At 42.6% G+C, this 21,442-nt stretch overlaps 1 protein-coding gene across 2 annotated transcripts in view; it reads right to left on the bottom strand.

The window, feature by feature from the left end:
- VCL (vinculin) overlaps window positions 1-21,442 on the bottom strand; it is a 244,333-nt gene that overhangs the window by 48,672 nt on the left and 174,219 nt on the right. For both annotated transcript variants that reach the window (XM_077250781.1, XM_077250783.1), the window contains exons 4-11: window positions 12,277-12,385; window positions 11,309-11,431; window positions 11,006-11,166; window positions 4,972-5,062; window positions 4,024-4,171; window positions 3,303-3,456; window positions 571-746; window positions 205-395 (exon numbers count right to left, since the gene is read on the bottom strand). In XM_077250781.1, the coding sequence (XP_077106896.1) occupies window positions 205-395; window positions 571-746; window positions 3,303-3,456; window positions 4,024-4,171; window positions 4,972-5,062; window positions 11,006-11,166; window positions 11,309-11,431; window positions 12,277-12,385 (1,153 nt within the window). The remainder of the gene's footprint in view (window positions 1-204; window positions 396-570; window positions 747-3,302; window positions 3,457-4,023; window positions 4,172-4,971; window positions 5,063-11,005; window positions 11,167-11,308; window positions 11,432-12,276; window positions 12,386-21,442) is intronic.

The raw sequence follows: 21,442 nt of genomic DNA, 5'->3' as shown, positions 1-21,442 counted from the left end.
TTTTACTCTACACCACAAAACCTCAATTGCATACGAAACACTTAATGTCACGCGGTTTCGAAGCGATATTTTTCCCCAACTGTGGTCCCACTCCACCTATCTCAGTTTGACACAAGAGTATGATGAGGGCATCAGATTCATGCAGTCAGTACACCAGGAAGTAGGCATTATGGACAAAGTTAGAATATGGTTTATGGTACACACCCACTCCTCGGTCATCCACGGAAGGGTTGTCAATCCAGCGCTGAGCCTGCTCTACTTTCCCCTCCATGTTTACTGCAGGCTTCACTGGACGGCTGTTGCCTACAGCACGATTCACTTTAGTTTGTAGGTTCTGCAGTGAAGTTGCAATTTGCTTAGCCAGGGCGCGAGCTTCAGGGCTGTCACCTTTTCCCCTAGTTTAAGAAAAAGAAAGCAAATATGATTAGTGTCCTGTTCTATGCATTTTCAGCTCACCATCTTTTTTCATTATATTAGACACACACTTATTTTGGGACAATTGATCATGTATTTGCCATTAGGGAACACTTTGTTACATTATCAAGTCCTGCTACTTATACTGATGCATACTGTTTCCGGAGGTCAGATAACTTTGCAGTAAGAGCTGCGATCTCTCCCAAGGAGCGCAGGATGTCCTCTCGGTCTTTGGGGTCCTCACATAGCTCTGCAATCTTCTTCGCTTCAGCTAGAATGGCTCGAATGTTCTCCTCTCCTTCTGGACCACCATTAGGATCTGCAAGCCAGCTCTGTACAATGCCAACAAATGGATTTTAGTACAGATTGAAGGGCATATGTTTATAATTCACCTCCATTAAAAGAAAATCTATCAAAGACGCCTTGATACACCTTCGATAGTTTGCCCACTCCCTCATTTAGGTGCACACTCGCGTAGGTATACTTGTGCTCTGTAGGAATAGAGGGAATTAAACTCCTCTGGGAGCGCTTCTTTCATGGGAACATTGGAAATCAGGCAGATGAAAATCTTCTGTCTAGACAACCTCAGACATTACCACAACATGTGTGCCATCTTAAGGCAATCAACTGGTGGATATGTGGACAGAAATGCCATTACCATGAAGAGCATTTATCCTGAGAATTGTAGTTATGCCATGTTCTAACCACCTACATCCGGATTATTAAAGAGAAGTAGGTTTTCCATACCATCTAGTACATCCAAGTTAAATAGGTCATAAAGTTTCAATCAACGCAATCATTGAAGGGAATTCTCAGTTCTGCTAGGCTTCTTTCACACTTCCGTCGGTACGGGGCCGTCGCTAAGTGTCAGCGCAACGTACCAACAGACGTTGTGCAAATTCTGCACAACGTGGGCAGCGGACGCAGTGTTTCAAAGCGTCTGCTGCCCACTGTAAAGTCCCAGGGAGGAGCTCCGGCAGCGCATGCGTGGTAGGAAATGCAGGACACAATGTAAGAAAAAACGTTCCCTTGAACGTTTTTTCAATACGATGGGCCTGCCAAATACCGACGCATCCAGTGCACGACGTATGGAACGTGTGTCCATACTTTGCGATGCGTCGGTAATACAAGTCTATGTGCAAAAAAACGCATCCTGCGGGCAACTTTGCAGGATGCGATTTTTCCACAGAACGCCGCATTGAGACAGCCCCTAAACGACAGAAGTGTGAAAGAAGCCTAAATGAGACTTTCCCAGTTATAATAAGAAACAAAGTAATCTTTAACCCCTACCTGACTGGGCAAATTTTCCATTTTTTTGCACTTTCATCCTTTCCTTTGCTTATTCCAAGAGCCATAACCTTTTTTTTATTTTTCCATTCCCAAGGCGAGCAGTAGGAGTAAAAAAAATGTGACGCCACAGGTGCAGAGCTACGGGGCTCAGAGTGGCCAAAAAACCTATGCGTTCCAAAGGAGACGTGGTTCTTGTTCATCAGGGAATCCACCGTTCGCCTTGTCAGTCAGTGGCGTTGCTTCCTGCCGGAGCGCGCCTTGTCTCTATACCTCGGCAAGCCATGGGGTAAGCACATGAACGGGAGGATGCTCCCTCAACAGATTACCCGCTGCAGCTGCACCTCACCAGCACGCAGTTAGGACGGAAGCTGCAACTTGTCCGATGCAGTGCGGTGACTCAACTATACCATTTACCTATATCAAGCACTTATACTCGCATATGCCCATTTGCAGGTAGTAACTGGTGCGAGTCTCTTGGTCGGTCTACTTTCACTTATTAGGACTTATTTGAATCGGTCAACGAACAGTAATCACATTACAGTGATATGAGGGATTTCTCTACAGTGCCATTTTTTAAATTTTTTTTGGCAGGACTATATTTCTGGATGTTTTGTTTTCACATGTAGGGTTTGTGCCACTATTATGAGCTGTAGCGTGGGGGTTTGCACATTATTTCAACATATATTTATTTATTTTGGGGGAAAACACTTCTGTATAATAAAAAAAGTAAATAAATTACTGCCTACTACGAATACTAGCCTCCATGTCTTCACACAAGTACTGTAAAGGCAGGGACATAGGTCAGAGATCTCTAACCACCATAGCAACCAACTGGGACACAGGGATTACTTTGTTTGTTTTTTTGCGAGGGGGTTAGAACAAATCTCATTCTTTTTCACGGATCGTAAATGCCACTGTCAGAATGATACAATAAAGAGACAGTCGGATCAAGCACAAATGTGCAATTTTTTTTTTATTTTTTTTCATAAAATCCACAAGATATCCCCATATAAAAAATGTCCATACGTCTTCTAGAAGATGCTACCGGGTGATGCCAACCAGTAATATCTCCTATGTGACTCATTCTTTCTGGACATTTTTGACATTGAATATCGTGTTGAGGCTCTTGTGGAAGAAGAAAGTTTGCACGTTGGATATTCTTTATATGCCTTATGCTGTGAAGTGGTGATCCTGAGCAAAGAAGATGCGGGCAAGCTGATTAACAAATACACATTTGTCAGAAATTGACAGAAGCATTAAAAGGTAAAAGCAGCGGACTGAGCTCAACCTCCCACTGCAGCCATCGTCTGCAGGCAATGATAAAAGGCTCTGCTCCTGAGCCTGCACCACACACAGGGACCCATCTTATGACGGAGTAGTACATCATATGTTGAATCTTCAACAGGCACAATGCGTTTCTCGGGCTGGCATCTTTGTCAGCAGTAGTCAGGAGCAGCAGTGAGAAGAGGTCCCTAGATATGAAGGCTATGTCAGTCATATTCTGGGAGCTTGTGAGCATCAATATTGTATTTCTTTTTCTTTTCTGTGTCATATTCTGGGAACTTGGAGCACACAGGTTCAGTTGGTAGGAGCCTCACCTGAGCAGCATCGATCCTTTTTCCAATCGCCTGCTTGGAGTTGGTTAGGGCTTCCAGCTTACGGGCAGCATTCTCCACTTTAGCTGTAAGGAGATCTAATCCTTGAGATACTTGCTGTGCTTTCTGCATGGCAGCAGGGGTAGCTCCCTGCCCTCTATAAAGAAAAAAAGATGAAACATATGAACAGCAGATTTCCTATGCAGAGTGACTCTGTGCACACCATGTCGTTTAGAAGCCGGCATACCTGCATCATTTCTGGAGCAGAAGACGCTTCAGGAAAACGCTGCACTGTTTTTCCTGAAGCATCTTTGATATTTTCTGTGGTTTTGTTCTATTTTCATATACAAGATAGTGGCTGCAGAGCGGACCAGTCCATTCTTTTAGCCAGTACACAGCTTTTGCTAGCAGGAGTGGCTTACCCAGTGCCGAGGATCTCCGCCATATAGCAGGGGTGAGCGGCTTGTTTTTATTTTTACCACTATACAAACAGATTTCCAGATCTTTAAATGGATCTCAGATAGAGATAAATGGATAAATGGATAGAGACTGGATTTCTCCCACAAGTCACATATGGAGTACATTAGCAATGCACTAAAGGCGAGAACAAGTGATTGTGAGGGTCCCATACCAGGAACCTAAAGACCCGAGCCGTGTTCACGTTTTGGGCACATTTTTTCAAAAATAGGATAACATTTTAGGTAAAATTATTTAATGTAATTACCTTGCTCTCAGATCAGCAACTTGATCAGTCATTTGGCCTAGAGTCTTGCAGGTGCCCAGGATATCCTTCCTCTCCTTCCCTCCACACAGCTCCCCAACCTTCCCAGCTTCATCTATAATCTGGCGTACAGCTTGCTCTCCTGCATCACCTGCACAGAGAGAACCGGATAGTACAGCAAAACCAGCAGCAAACGGAGAAAATCTTACTTCACTCAACATAAATGCAACCTCACCACATGAATGCACCATTTTAGAATAAAGCTGCCGCTTTATGGAGACTCCATCTGCCCGGTCAGGGGATTTCTGCACAAGGCAATATCACGGACTTGTTGAACCTCTCAGAGATGCATGGAGTAATGATATGTCCCCCATATGGGGCCATAATAGACCCCCATATGCTTCAGCTCTCTCAGAGGCATTTGGATCCAGAGGGCACACCTCATTGCATTAGCGTTATATGGTAGTATTTTCCCAGTAGAAGCATTTGCTCTGTTAAGGACGTTGGTGGGGTAACTTTTTGCCATCTGAACAGACTTTATGTCAGTCCTGGGCAGCACAAGTCTTCTTGCTCAACTCTAATTATGGTTGATCGCACATATAAAAAAAGTTTCAATGTTCACAGTACAGGAAAGAAATATATCTTGGTACCGTTAGTCAGTAGATAGAAAAATATTTAGAATTGAGAGTCCTCGGTGGTTGATACCTTTTAATGGCTAACTGAAAAGATGGTAACAAATTGCAAGCTTTCGAGACTTTCTATACTATGTTGTGCATAAATATGTGATTCTTCAGAATTTGTTTTAGTCTTTGCCTGATGAAGAGACGTATGTAGTCTCGAAAGCTTGCAATTTGTTACCATCTTTTCAGTTAGCCATTAAAAGGTATCAACCACTGAGGACTCTCAATTCTAAATAATGTTCACAGTGGAGCTTTCGGACTTCACTCTTACCTGGAGGAGCATTAGGGTCCCTCAGCCAACCCTTCGCCTGATTCATTTTAGAATCAATCAGTGCTAGCGCTCGCTTCATGGCTTCCGTATCCTATCAGTTTAAAAAAAAAATTGGACAGCGTTTTTTTTTATGTTTACCATTAAATTAGCATCAACCCAACACAAGCTATTCACAGCAAACTAGTAAAGTCTCGGTTCTCATTACTATGGAAGATGAAGTGCAAAGTTACCATTACAACAAATTACCACTGGGGTGTCATCTAACTGTGTATATGGTTGTACACTGCCATTATGTGGTAGACACTGAATTTGCAGGGTGTACACATTAAAGGGAACCTGTCACCCCCCCAGGGCCTATTAAAGTAAAATAGCCACCTTTAGCAGCAGTAAGGCTGCATTCTGTGATGGTGGCTCTTATGTTTATTATCCCTAGGAACGCTGAAATAACGAGTTCTATAAATTTCCCGCCATACCTCTATTGAGTCCGGGAGGCATGTTTTCTCCTCCTGACTCAACCGCCTCGCAGCCATCCATCATCCCCCTCTCTCCTCCGTGCGCCGCCTCTTCTCTTTCTTGTGCCATCACCGTCGCCTGCGCTCTGCAATCAGTACTCGGGCATGCGCTGTGCGCGCTGCCCGTGAACTAACATCAGGTGCCTGCACACAGCGGAGGCCCTAGATCCCACCCCGCAGTGTGTTATGATGTATTCACTCTGTGGGGCTGGGAATCTGGCGCCTGCGCAGTGGAGCTGGTCACCGTGCTCCATTCAAGATAGTGCTTATGTCTCGCGAGATTTGTGAAGTCTCACAACTTCGGCACTTCTATCGAGGAGCACGGTGACCCGCTCCACTTCGCAGGCGCCAGATTCCCAGCCCCGCACTGTGAATACATCATAACACACTGTGGGGTGGGATCAGGGGCCTCCGCTACAAGCAGGCGCCAGATGTAAGTTCAAAGTTCACGGGCAGCGCAGACAGCGCATGCCCGAGTACTGATTGCAGTGCGCAGGCGCCGATGATGTCATGAGAAAGAAGAGGCGGCACACGGAGAATAGAGCGGGATGATAGATGGCTGCGAGGCGGTTGAGTCAGGGGGAGAAAACATACCACTCTGACTCAGTAGGATAATTAACATAAGAGCCACCTTCACAGAACCAAGTTTGTGAAGTCAATTAGAGCCTTATATCATTTGGCTTTACTTTGAAAAATTGTTTTCCTTTCCATCAAAACGTTAACGCCCAAAAAACAGGGCAGGACAGGGGTAGAATGGTGGGGCATGACTCCTCAGCTGGTCTAATTCATGGCAAGCCATGGCATACCTTAAGTCACGAGTCTTTCTCCAGTCCCCGAATGGAGTGAGACTTATGGTGAGGTCCATGGAGGCACACGCCATTTGACAGGCACTCCTGACTCATTATGAAGTATGTTCCTCTTAATGAATCAGGAGCATTGGACTCCTACACGTCTCCTCATCAAGATCAGCGATTTTCTCAGCGCCTTTATTTTTTGCAATTGTGCCGATACACTGCCATCTTGAGGCAGAGATTGAATTTGCTGGGTGTACACTCCTGCCCAGATGTGTCACCATCCAGTTCTGTGTGTGTTCTTGTCTTGCTTCTGTTCTAATAATGCTTGCGTTGCATTTTAAAAGTATTAATAAAGATGTGGTTTTATTACAGATATTTGCCTTTCACCTCTTATGTTTTTTTTGTTTTGTTTTTTTTTCTGTATAGGATGGGTCATCAAAATTGCTATACATTACTGATTACAACTAACATTTTACTATGGTGGTAAAAAGGTGAAAATATTCTTTAAAATATTGGTATAAAGCATTCCAAATGAGGGATACCCATTTAAAATGCCACTAGCACATCATTACATTGGTAAAGAGTAGTGCTGAGCGAGCGTGCTGGGATAAGGTGTCACGAGCATGCTCAGGTGCTAACAGTGTCATTGGGGTGCTCACAAAAGATGCTCGAGTCCCCGCAGCTGCATGTCTCCAGGCTGTTAGCCACAACACGTGCAGGGATTGCAATCACACTGTTAGCACCCGAGTGTGCACCTTATCCAAGCATGGTGGCTCAGCACTAGTAAAAGAGGTTTTCTCATGAAGGCAACCCTGTCCATATTTCCTATTATGGCAGATGGATGCCTTATCAGGAGTTTCCCCCTCACCTTATATGAGCAAGGGCCACTCAGAGGTTCCCTTTCTGCCAAGAAACCCATTACTATATTCAATCTGGCTCTAATCCAAAGTCAATTGTCTGTGATGGGACAACCCCTTTAAATTAAAGTAACTGCCAAAGAAACACAGATCAGTGAACAAAAAACAACTGTGGTAAAATTACAACTTTGCTACATGGTCTATAATGTTAAGCATCGTCCATAAGCATAGCACAGGAAATCACCATCATCCACACTGCAAATAAAAGAACAAACTCGTTTAGAGACACCAGCCCTGTTTTATAGGACTGTTGTGTATTGTGGAAGTCTACAGGCTACAATCTGGTCATTCACATGTTAGAATACAGAAACCCCTTTCTTTTGGAAGCAGGAAATGGAATGGTGTCTATCAAGGACTAAGAAAAGTAGTTATGTCTGAAGAGCTTAAAGAGTAACCAGTGTTTTATATGCATTTTTAATCATAAAACCAATAGTACACAAGCCAACTTCGTAATACCTCTTTATCCGAGAAATATGCTTCTTTATCCTGGACTGATCATTCAGCCACAAAACACTAAATTTCCAGGTAAAATCTGTACTATGGTGATGGCAGCCGATGCTTAAAAAGTTCTATGAAGAACTGTGACGGTTACTTCAGGAGAACCTGCAGTAGACTGTGTCGGCCTCTAGCTCTTCCCTCTTCCATAGAATTTTATAAGCACCAACTGTCATCTCCTATCTCAGTAATGGGAAAACCTATCTTCCCCAAATACAGATTTTAGCTCAGAATTGAGAATGAATTATCAGTCCAGAAGGAAAAGAAGCAGATTTCTCTAAAATATATTACACATTTTCTTATTTTCACATGCACTATTGATTATTGAAATCCTAATTAAAATAACAATTGCTCTTTAAAAACTCCTGCACGTTTAATTTAACATGCGTTCAACCAAAGCAAAAGTATTTTTTCACCTATAAAAGCCAGAGAGAAAAAAGCTTTTTTGCCATTTATTATTCAGAACCTTGAAATATTAGAGAAACAAAACACAGAGCTATGTACAAGGTTGCATATACACCTCATATTATCAAGTCAAAGCAAAAACAATTTAAATAACTACATTTAATACCAAACCAATAAGAATACATAATACACTGCACTCTTGTTAACAGGGCATGCTGCCTGTGCAGACATCTTACCTTCTATACCCCAGAATAAAAAAAATATAGAAAAGAGAGTGAAAAAAAAACAGATTCTAATGTGAAAAGAAGTCAACACAATTAAACAGTATGGTTTAAGAACAATAACACATATCTCAAAATGAAGAAAGATATGCGGCACTCACCCCTTTTTTGCTGTGCAATCGTGCTCTTTATTGGATCAAAACTGTTGCAAAATCATACATCCATGCGGACCTCAGGTGTACAGGATACCGCACCCTCCTGTACACCTGAGGTCCGCATGGATGTATGATTTTGCAACAGTTTTGATCCAATAAAGAGCACGATTGCACAGCAAAAAAGGGTGAGTGCCGCATATCTTTCTTCATTTTGATGCACATTTAGCTATTTGCTAGAATTGCAGAGCACCATATACCCGAGACGTTCGTGACAGCTGCAAATCGGTTTTCCACATGAATCCAAAGGAGTTTATATTCCTCTAGTGCCATTCTTTTCACTTTCTTTCATATGTTGGAATATATATATATATATATATATATATATATATATATATATATATATATATATATATATATATATATATATACACATACACATACACACACACAAAGTACAGGCCAAAATTTTGGACACACCCCATTTAAAGATTTTTTTGTATTTTCATGACTATGAATTAACACATGTAGAATTATATACTTAAAAAAGTGTGAAACTGAAAACATGTCTTATATTCTTGGTTCTTCAAAGTAGCCACCTTTTGCTTTGATGACTGCTTTGCACACTCTAGGCATTCTCTTGATGAGCTTCAAGAAGTAGTCACTGGGAATAGTCTTCCAACAATCGTGAAGGAGTTCCCAGAGATGCTTAGCACTTGTTGGCCCTTTTGCCTTCACTCTGCGGTCCAGCTCACCCCAAACCATCACGATTGGGTTCAGGTCTGGTGACTGTGGAGGCCAGGTCACCTGGTGTAGCACCCCATCACTCTCCTTCTTGGTCAAATAGCCCTTGCACAGCCTGGAGGTGTTTGGGGTCATTGTCCTGTTGAAAAATAAATGATGGTCCAACTAAATACAAACCGGATGGAATAGCATGCCGCTGCAAGATGCTGTGGTAGCCATGCTGGTTCAGTATGCCTTTAATTTTGAATAAATCCCCAACAGTGTCACCAGCAAAGCACCCCCACACCATCACACCTCCTCCTCCATGCTTCACGGTGGCAATCAGGCATGTAGAGTCCATCCGTTCACCTTTTCAGCGTCGCACAAAGACACGGTGGTTGGAACCAAAGATCTCAAATTTGGACTCATGAGACCAAAGCACAGATTTCCACTGGTCTAATGTCCATTCCTTGTGTTCTTTAGCCCAAACAAGTCTCTTCTGTTTGTTGCCTGTCCTTAGCAGTGGTTTCCTAGCAGCTATTTTACCATGAAGGCCTGCTGCACAAAGCCTCCTCTTAACAGTTGCTGTAGAGATGTGTCTGCTGCTAGAACTCTGTGGTATTGACCTGGTCTCTAATTTGAGCTGCTGTTGACCTGCGATTTCTGAGGTTGGTGACTCGGATAAACTTATCCTCAGAAGCAGAGGTGACTCTTGGTCTTCCTTTCCTGGGGCGGTCCTCATGTGAGCCAGTTTCTTTGTAGCGCTTGATGGTTTTTGCAACTGCACTTGGAGACACTATCAAAGTTTTCCCAATTTTTCAGACTGACTGACCTACATTTCTTTAAGTAATGATGGCCATTCGTTTTTCTTTACTTAGAATTTGTATTATAGCTAGAAAAAAGCAGCTAACAGTCTATTCAGTAGGACTATCAGCTGTGTATCCACCAGACTTCTGCACAACACAACTGATGGTCCCAACCCCATTTATAAGGCAAGAAAACCCACTTATTAAACCTGACAGGGCACACCTGTGAAGTGAAAACCATTTCCGGTGACTACCTCTTGAAGCTCATCAAGAGAATGCCAAGAGTGTGCAAAAGCAGTCATCAAAGCAAAAGGTGGCTACCTTGAAGAACCTAGAATATAAGACATAATTTCAGTTGTTTCACACTTTTTTGTTAAGTATATAATTCAACATGTGTTAATTCATAGTCTTGATGCCATCAGTGTGAATTTACAATTTTCATAGTCATGAAAATACAGAAAAATCTTCAAATGAGAAGGTGTGTCCAAACTTTTGGTCTGTACCTATCTATCTATCTATCTATCTATCTATCTATCTATCTATCTATCTATATATATATACACACATACATATACATACATACATACATACACACACACACACACACACACACGGAAATATCTCATCTGGTCCGACTGACCCCATTGCTATGACGGCACATGAGTCAGACCATCAGGTTTGCTCACTTATTGTACTGGACTTTTCTGGCTTCTTGCATTAGCTGCAGCAGAATTCATGGTTTCACGGTACAATATCACCCAAGTACATAGCAGAAAACTAGTAACAGAGCATGATGGGCACCACAATTATATACATTTAATATATCACAGATTCCTGCCCATATATGGTTTGATTGTTATCTATGACTAAACATTGTCAATATCTAAAATGGCTATAATTAAGCAAAACTGTGCTCTGACGATTGTACTGCTAATTGCACACACACACACACACACACACACACACACACACACACATTATATTAAATGCTGTCTATAAAGCGTCTCACCTTGCTGGCCCAGGCATCCTCATCCCATGAAGTAAGCTGCAATACCCGTATAATTTCATTTATCTCTGTACTCATTTTCTCCACTGTATAATTGCGATTTTTTAAAGCTTCTTCGATACCTTGACTACGCGTATTCTTAGTTGTTACAAAGATCTTCATAGCTGAGAAAAAGGATGACAACAAAAATTCCTTTCATTCCTGAACAAAAAAATTATTTTTCCAAATAAAAAATAAGGATTATTGGACAAAATTCCCATAAGCAAGAGAAGAAGGAAATCTCTATAAAGACGGCCAAATACATACCAGAGATGAGAACCGGCAGAAGATCTTTGACGGTGTTCATAGAATTTACTAGCATGATACGATGTTCTTGATGGGTGAGCTCTTGCTGACGTTCATCAATCATCTTCGCCATCTTTGTCATTCCTTGGGCAAGATACAATAGCACTTAGCCAAGTGAACCGCATGTAACATTACAGATTGACCGTTTTGCTTGTCAAAGCCTATTCTATCCAGGTCATTCTTTTGTGGCTGTTCTGGCATAACTATAACTAACACCTCTATAATCCGAACCTCGCACACCTGCCAGTTCTCTGGAACGCACTAACCAGGACAGTCCAACTTAGTCCCAGTATTAATAGTTTTAAGTGTGCCATGAAAAGACATCTCTTTTGGATGGTCCATCACCTCACTAATATAAATATTCCCTTTTCTCCTTTCCCAACTTTTCCTCAGAATCTAGTCCCGCATCTGCTCCCACACCCTCCATGCACTCAGTAGCACCTTGTATCTGTATAGAGACAGGCGGATGACCGGGTCATGCAGCATTTTTGGAGAGCCCCTCATTCTTGTGATGGCTGGACCACATACAGCATGCACTTTATCTATTGTGTCCCATAATTTCCTTATAGATTGTAGCTTAGGAGCAGGGTCCTCACTCCTCCTGGTATGTGTTACTTAGTGATTTCTGATACTGCCTGTACATGGCCACGCTTAATTGTAGAGTGCTGTGGAATATGTTGACTCTACAGAAATAAAACTATCATTTAACCCACTCCTCTCGTCCTGCGCACCACAGGGTGGTTTTCTTGACAGATTTACATGGGGATCGCTTTTCAGGGTTTGGGCAAGAACTACGCTTTGCATACGTCTTAGTTATAATAAACCAAGCAATCTGTTAGTTGAAGTCCTGTGGCAATGAACATATTATTTTCCATTTTACCCAGGTTAAAGGGACAAAAAAAAAAAAAAAAAAACTGATTTTCACTTACCTGGACCCAAGTTTTTGGTGTAAGTGACCAGATCCTCCATGCTCTCCACCACCTCTGCCACCGTCAGATATTCCAGTATACCTTTGCACACTCTGATGATTTTCCTTACCTGTATAAAAGAGCGCGATGACTTTTTCATCTGGTGTTCATACAAATGTAAGTGCCAGTTTATAAATTTACATTTTACCTGTCAGGAGCTATAAAAAAATAAATTAGATAGTTGTTGTGTGCAGGCAGAACACTTTCTGGTGTGACCCATATATAAAGATTTATTAAATTAAACAGATATTCAGGTATCGGCACATAAAATTGGTCTCAGAAACAGCATATGTCCACACTGGAAAATATAAAGAATGCCAGATAGGATGCACAAGTTGTCTAGTAACCATCTGTGGTCTATAGTAGCATCTCGCCTCCTGCTTGGAAATGAACATCGGTTAGAAGCCTCTATTTAAGTATTAATAAGGTTTGGTTCACACTAGCTTTGTGGCAAAGATGCACTGCCCTGACCAAGGCAGCGTGCCGAAACGCGCGTTGGGGAGGGCGCTCATCCAGGAGACCAGGAATATACCGCATTACTTTGTAAGTTACTTGATACAACTACTAATGTAATTTATTCATTGATTTTTTATGTTTATTCCTGGTCACTCAATATTTGATGTGGATATACTGACACCTGGTGGTACAACTTTTGCATTGGCACTTTTATTACAATTTTTATCTTTAGTATTGTGGTTATAGTGGACAGTGAGGGTATGTGCACAGGTTGCAGATTTGCCTGTGGATTTTTCTGCACTAAATCCGCAGCTCTTGGCAGAAAACGCAGGTGCGTTTCTGATGCGTTTTTGCACGTTTTTGTATGCGTTTTTGAAAGCTAAATAAAGATGTATTATTGAACAAAAAAACAAAAAAAAGATTTGTGATGTCATTTCTTGTCCAACCTCCTCTTTTACATTTGTCCAACCCACACTCCATTACACACACAGATAGACAGACACAGATAATAGACGGATATAAATATGGATAGAAAATAGATAGATAGAAGGAATGAGTTCGATATATAGATGACAGATCTATAGATAGTTAGATCTATACATAGATCTATAGATAGATATTTTCTATCGACCTATCTGTCCTCTATCTATCTATCTCATTCCTTCTATCGGTAGATAGACAGACAGACAGACAGACAATCTACAATCTGGTTTCCGCCCCCATCACTCAAAGTGAGACAGCCCTGACCAAAATCACTAACGACCTGTCCTTGACTACTGCAACATCCTTTTCTGCGGCCTCCCTGCTAACACCCTTGCACCTCTCCAGTCCATCCTTAACTCTGCTGCCCGACTAATTCATCTCTCTCCTCACTACTCCTCCGCTTCCCCCCTCTGAAAATCTCTTCACTGGCTCCCATTCCCTCAGTGTATCCAGTTCAAATTACTAATACTGACCTACAAAGCCATCCATAACCTGTCTCCTCCATATATCTCTGAACTAATCTCCCGATATCTTCCCTCACATAATCTCCGGTCCTCCCAAGACCTGCTTCTCTCCTCCACACTTATTCGCTCCTCATCTAATCGCCTCCAAGACCTCTCACGAATATCCCCCATCCTCTGGAATTCTTTGACCCAACACATCCGACTATCAACCACATTCGGATCTTTCAGACGGAACCTGAAAACCCATCTCTTCAGGAAAGCCTACAGCCTGCACTGACCCCGCTGCCTCCTCATCACTACCGAAGCTACCGCCTCACCAACACCGGAGCTCCTGCAACCCCCAACCTACTGTCTCCTTCCCCATAATCCTGTACAATGTAAGCCCGCAAGGGCAGGGTCCTCGCCCCTCTGTATCAGTCTGTCATTGTAAGTTTGTTTACTGTAAGTGATATCTGTAACTTGTGTGTAACCCCTTCTCATGTACAGCACCATGGAATCAATGGTGCTATATAAATAAATAATAATAATAGATAGAAGGAATGGGATAGATAGATATATCTATTCATATATCTATCTATAGATATATCTATGGATAGATGTAGATATTTAGATAGATATATCTTTATCCATATAGCTATCTAACTATCCATATATCTATCTACATCTATCCATAGATATATCTATCTATCCCATCTCATCCATCTATCTATCTATCTATCTATCTATCTATCTATCGATAAAAGGAATGAGATAGATAGATGATAGATATAATAGATAGATAGAGGACTGATAGATCTATAGATAGCTAATATCTATCGACCTATGTATAGATCTAACTATCTATAGATCTATCTGTCATCTATCTAGCTCATTCCTTCTATCTATCTATCTATCTATCTATCTATCTATCTATCTATCCCATATCTATCTATCTATAGATAGATAGAAGGAATGAGATAAATAGATATATAGATAGACCTATAGATATATGAATAGATAGATCTATGCATCTATCTATAGGTATATATATATAGATGTAGATAGATATATGGATAGTTAGGCTACTATCACACATCAGTTTTTTCTGTCAGGCAGGATCCGGCGAATTTTTGAAAAAAACGGATCCATTGCAAATAGTGAAAAACTGATGCAACTGATCCGTTTTTTTGAGAGAGAGAGAGAGAGAGAGAGAGAGAGAGAGAGAGAGAGAGAGAGAGAGAGAAAGAAAATGGAAAAATGCAAGAAAAACTGGATTCGGAGGCCGGATTCATGATTTCACATCTCAGTTTTATACGTTTTTCGCCGGATCAGTCGTTGGGCGTTTTTTCGCCAGATAGAAAAAACATTCCTCTGTACGTTTTCTCCATCCGCTGGAAACAGCTTTTTTGACGGATCCGGCATAAAACGGTTGAAACGTGTGGGCATCAGGCGCAATCCGGCGCTAATACAACTCTATGAGAAAAAAACGTATCTTTTTTTCAAAACTCTCCCGATTGTGCCCGACAGCAAAAACCTGATGTGTGAAAGTAGCCAGATAGATCTATGGATAGATATATCTATGCATCTATAGATATATCTATCTATAAATATATCTATAGATAGATATATCCATAGTTATATCTATAGCTACATCTATAGATATAAAGTTAGGTCCATATATATATTTGGACAGAGACAACATTTTTCTAATTTTGGTAATAGACATTACCACAATGAATTTTAAAACAATTCAGATGCAGTTGAAGTTCAGACTTTCAGCTTTCATTTGAGGATATCCACATTAAAATTGGATGAAGGGTTTAGGAGCTTCCGCTCCTTAACATGTGCCACCCTGTTTTTAAAGGGACCAAAAGTAATTGGACAATTGACTCCAAGGCCATTTCATGGACAGGTGTGGGCAATCCCTTCGTTATGTCATTCTCAATTAAGCAGATAAAAGGCCTGGAGTTGATTTGAGGTGTGGTGCTTGCATTTAGAAGGTTTTGCTGTGACGTAAATATGCGGTCAAAGGAGCTCTCCATGCAGGTGAAACAAGCCATCCTTAAGCTGCGAAAACAGAAAAAACCCATCCGAGAAATTGCTACAATATTAGGAGTGGCAAAATCTACAGTTTGGTACATCCTGAGAAAGAAAAAAAGCACTGGTGAACTCATCAATGCAAAAAGACCTGGGCGCCCACGGAAGACAACAGTGGTGGATGATCGCAGAATAATCTCCATGGTGAAGAGAAACCCCTTCACAACAGCCAACCAAGTGAACAACACTCTCCAGGAGGTCGGCGTATCAATATCCAAATCTACCATAAAGAGAAGACTGCATGAAAGTAAATACAGAGGGTTCACTGCACGGTGCAAGCCACTCATAAGCATCAGGAATAAAAAGACTAGACTGGACTTTGCTAAAAAACATCTAAAAAAGCCAGCACAGTTCTGGAAGAACATTCTTTGGACAGATGAAACCAAGATCAACCTCTACCAGAATGATGGAAAGAGAAAAGTATGGCGAAGGCATGGCTGATATTCATAGCCTAGAGAGGGTCCATGGATACTTGCCCGAACGGTCCCCCCCGCCGGCTACAAATACCAGCCCCCAGCCGCCCCAGAAATGGCGCATCTGTGAGATGCGCCAATTCCAGCACTTAGCCCCTCTCTTCCCACTCCTCTGTAGAGGTGGGATATGGGGTAATTAGGGGTTAATATCACCTTGCTATTGTAAGGTGACATTAAGCCCGGTTAATAATGGAGAGGCGTCAATAAGACGACTATCCATTACTAATCCTATAGTAGTGAGTTAAAAAAAAAAAAAAAAAAAAAGACAGCCAGAAAAAAAGTATTTTAATATTCTTAATTTCGCCATACCTACCATACTTGATCGCCTGCAAAAAAAAAAAAAAATAATAAACCAACCGTATACTCACTTTCCGCCGTAGTCCAATTAATAACGAGTGTCCCACGACGATCTCCCCTATAGAACAGTGACATCGGGTGATGTCACCGCTCTATAGGCCTCCAGTGACACATGACACACTGACAGGAGACAATGGCTCCTGCAGTGCATCACTGAAGAGGTTACCTGAGTTCAGGGTATCACTTTAAGGCAAAGCTTCATGGGAATTTTCCCACACAGGAGTACCACAAGTGAGAATAGGGACTATTTCTCACAGAGGCGGAGGAATACATTGCGGAAGGATACCTCCGCAGCTGATGTGGCTGCTCTCCACGGGAGATAGTCGTGGGACACTCATATTAATTGGATATCTGCGGACACGGAGTATATTGATTGTTTGCTATTTTAATTTTTTTTTTTTTTTTTTTTTTTACAGGTGAGCAAGGGCTTTGGGGATCAAGGTGACGGTGAGTATGTACTGCTGCATGTTGTATGTACTGCATGTTGTATGTACTGCATGTCGTATGTACTGCATGTCGTATGTACTGCATGTCGTATGTACTGCATGTCGTATGTACTGCATGTCGTATGTACTGCATGTCGTATGTACTGCATGTTGTATGTACTGCATGTGCATTTTTTGTTTGTTTTTTACATTCAACACACTAGCCGGATGATGGGACTACTACTGTCCCATCATTGGCTAATGTGTCAATCACTGTCACTGTAGCAGGCATAGCCCGATCGGACTTGTAGTCCCATCAGACAATGCCTGCACGCACCCACACCCCCAAAGACCCCCCCCCCCGACAGCCTCGTAGACTCCCAAGAGCCCCGCACAGACCCCCGAAAGCCCCACAGACTCCAGACAGCCCCACATAGACCCCCAGCAGCCTGCACAGACCCCCCCGACAGCCCCACGGACAGCCCGCCCGCACACACAGACACGCAGTCTCCACCCACACTCTTCCCTCCTCCCGATCTGCAGCGTTTCATCCGCAGCTAAATCGCAGATCTTTTTTACATCTGCGGTTTTTCTGCAGATGTGCCCGACTCAATGCAAGCCAATGGGTGCAGAAACTCTGCAGATCCGCACAAAGAATTGCTTCCGCGCGTTTTTTTCCGCAGCATGTGCACAGCTGATTGGGTTTTCCATAGGTTTACATGGTACTGTAAAATGCATGGAAAACTGCTGCGGATCCGCAGCATCAAAAACGCTGGAGTTGTTTTGCCTTGAGGAATGGGCAAAAATTCCAGGGCCAAGACGTGGAAAGCTTAAAGAGACTTATCCAAAGTGACTTGCAACTGTAATTGCAGCAAAAGAAGGTTCTACAAAGTACTGACTTTATGGGGGTGACTAGTTATGCACATTGAAGATTTCAGTTATTTTGTCCTATTTATTGTTTGCTTCACAATAAAAAGAAAACCAAACGTTTACAGTTGTAAGCATGTTGTCACAGGTGTACTGCAACACAGTAGAGTCAGACAATCGCAGTGTCTGGTGACACAACTACGGTAGTTAGAACGGATTCACTATTCTATCAGCAGTTCTGGCTTTCTATATGCTCTGGTGTTACAAGCGTTACACTGGTTAGTTGAACTCCTGGAGTTCTCGGTCTTGGGTTGTATAAGAACCCTTCTCTTTGCTTCTGACCTTGCCAGTGATAGTTACCACTACCTGGTTTGGAGTAGGCGGTTGGAGAGTTTTTCAGGAGATTGCTGTGTGGAGTTGTTTTGCATGTTTATTCTTATTCTCTCCCATTTGGTTTCTTGCTATCTATTCTTCCCCTGTTTCCCACTCTAGTTTTGTGAGTGTATTTGTAGGATTGTTTTCTTTTAACCGATACACTTCAGCCTCACACCTACTTGCGTGGAAAAGGAACAGTTAAGGGTCAGATAGGAGGAATAGCACGGTACGAGACACCGGCTTCTCCATCATCCGGTGTAAGGACTTCGCGGCCATCTTGGATCTGGGGGTATGCAGGCAGGTAGAACCTCACAACAACGCAATCACATTGCGTTGTTCTGAGGGAAGCACCCAAGGAACCCCCTCTCCCTGCGTGATGCTTCTCTATGCCACCGGACACTGCAATCTTCTGTGACCGCTCCTGGCACTGAGTGCCGGGTGCCAGCTGTGAGAATCAGCTGACACCTGGCTGCGATTGGCTGCGCTCCCCTCGTGAGCGCGGCTGATCGCCTATGACGTACTATTCAGTGCATGGGAATTAAGTCCCAGGTCATATGGACGGAATAGTACGTCGAATAGCAGAGAGGGGTTAAAATCATTTTTCAAGCTGGTGCTATATAGTATCTAATTTATTGAGATAATGACTTTTGGGTATTCATTGGCTGTAAGCAATAATCATCAACATTAACAGAATATCGTAGTTACTTACCGATAACGGTATTTCTCTGATCCCATGACGGCACCACAGAGAGAGGGATCCGCCCTCAGGGACAGGAAACCTACAGGTGAAAAAGGCGGTACCTCTCTCCCACATCAGTTGGTTTACAGAGACTTAACAGAACTTCAGCTGTAACTTAAATGTTATCAAACAAAAAACCTTTTAATTTTTAACTTATCAGAGGCACCGCGTGACTAAATATTAAGATTAACTCTAGTGTTCACACTCACACGTGAAGGGAGGGAATGTATGGGTGCCGTCATGGGATCAGAGAAAAACCGTTATCGGTAAGTAACTACGATATTCTCTTACCCCATGACGGCACCACGGAGAGAATTTCATAGATGTACATTAGGGAGGGACCACCGCCTCTAGAACCCTTCTGCCAAAGGGGAGGTCTGAAGAGGGAGTCAGGTCCAGTTAGTAGTGTTTAAAGAAAGTGGAAGGAGATGACCAAGTGGCCACTCTACATATCTGTTCAATTGATGCTCCTACTCTCTCCGCCTAGGAGGCTGCCACCGATCTGGTTGAGTGAGCCCTGACTTCCTCTGGAATGTTCTCATTACTTGATGAATACGAGAGGATGATGGCGTCCCTTATCCATCTTGCAAGAGTGGCTTTCGATGCTTTATGCCCTTTATTTGGACCCTGGAAACACACAAACAGAGCCCTATCCTTCCTATAGTCTCTTGTGGCCGCTAGGTAGCTAGGTATTGAACTAAACATCTCTTAACGTCTAGTGTGTGTAGATGTTCCTCTTTCTCATTTCTGGGGTTTGGACAGAATGAGGGTAGCCAGATCTCTTGAGATCTATGAAAATGTGATGCCACTTTAGGAAGGTAGGATGGATCGATTTTAAGGACTACTCTGTCGTCTAGTATGCGTGTCAGGGGTGGATACGCTGATAGGGCCTGCATGTCACTAATCCTCCGTGCTGACGTTAGCGCCACCAGAAGGGAGGTTTTAAGTGATAATATTTTTAAAGAGGCCTTGTGACAGTGGCTCAAACGGTAATTTAGTCAGTGCAGAGAGGACCAAATTTAAATCCCAAGGAGGTGTAGTATGGTGAACCACTGGTCTAGATCTGGTTGAGGCCTTAATGAATCTTTTTATCCAGTGGTTTCCCGCTAAATCACTGTTGTAAAGGGCGCCCGAAGCTGCTAACTGGACTTTAAGTGTGCTTGTTGCTAAGCCTTTTTCTAGCCCATTCTGAAGGAATTCTAGTACTTTCTTAATTGGGATTTCCTCTGATAAATTGGCACCTGATACAGATAAAAATCTCTGCCAAACCTTCCCATACGCTCAAGTAGTCACTGGTTTCCTACTTAGTAAGAGAGTAGAGACTAGATTTGAAGAGAACCCTCTCTTGATTAGAAGGCTCCTTTCAAATTCCAAGCCGTCATATGCAAGTTCTTTACTTGCGGGTGATTTACTGGTCCCTGATACAGCAGGTTCGGAATTTCTGGAAGGACACAGGGATCTGTTACAGACATTATCTTTAACCATGGAAACCATGCCCTCTTTGGCCAGAAAGGAGCTATCATGATGACTCTTGCTCCATCCTCTCTGATTATTTTCAACACCAAAGGAATTAGTGCTATTGGGGGAAAAACATAGGCTAGATGAAAGTTCCATGGAATTAAAAAGGCATCTAGGGCTACTGGGTTCCCGCGTGGGTCTATTTAACAAAAAGCCTGAGTCTTCCGATTCTGGTAGTTCGCAAATAAATCTATTTCTGGAAGACCCCACAATTGTACTATGTGGTTGAAGACTGTCTGGTTCAACTCCCACTCTCCCTGTTTGAGTTGTGTTCGGCTTAGAAAATCTGCTGTTTGGTTCTCCGTCCCTTTGATGTGAAGGGCTGTCAGTGATAACAGATTGGCCTCTGCTAATAATAGGATGGATTTTGTTATTTCCATCAGAGTTCGAGATCTCGTGCCCCCCTGGTGATTTATGTAGGCCACCACTACCTTGTTGTCCGATAATATCCTGACGTGATGGGAATGGAGGGAGTGTAGGAAGTGGGTGAGTGCATATTTTACCGCTAGAAGGTCTTTCATGTTGGAAGAAACCTGTTTTTCCTCTTCCGACCATGGCCCTTGAGCCACCTGGCTGTCCACATGAGCCCCCCAACCCCAAGGGCTCGCATCGGTGGTTTGGGTTATAGATGTTGGCCATACCCATAGAACGCCCCTGGTTAAGTTGTGTGGATCCACCCACCAAGCTAGGGAATGTATTGTTTGCAAGAAGATTTTTAAGTGCTTTTCCAAATCCCCTTTTAATACTGAATCTGCTTCTAATATCTCCCACTGGTCTCTGGTGTGACTCTGGGCCCATTCGACCGCTGATAGACAGGCTGTCATTGATCCCAATATGGACATTGCCTTGCGTAGAGTTACTACTGGAGATTTCCTGAGTTGTTCTATCAGTTGG

The sequence above is a fragment of the Ranitomeya variabilis genome, chromosome 4 (genome assembly GCF_051348905.1).
Source record: "Ranitomeya variabilis isolate aRanVar5 chromosome 4, aRanVar5.hap1, whole genome shotgun sequence".
NCBI lineage: Eukaryota > Metazoa > Chordata > Amphibia > Anura > Dendrobatidae > Ranitomeya > Ranitomeya variabilis.
This window is presented reverse-complemented; position numbering and strand designations above follow the sequence as displayed.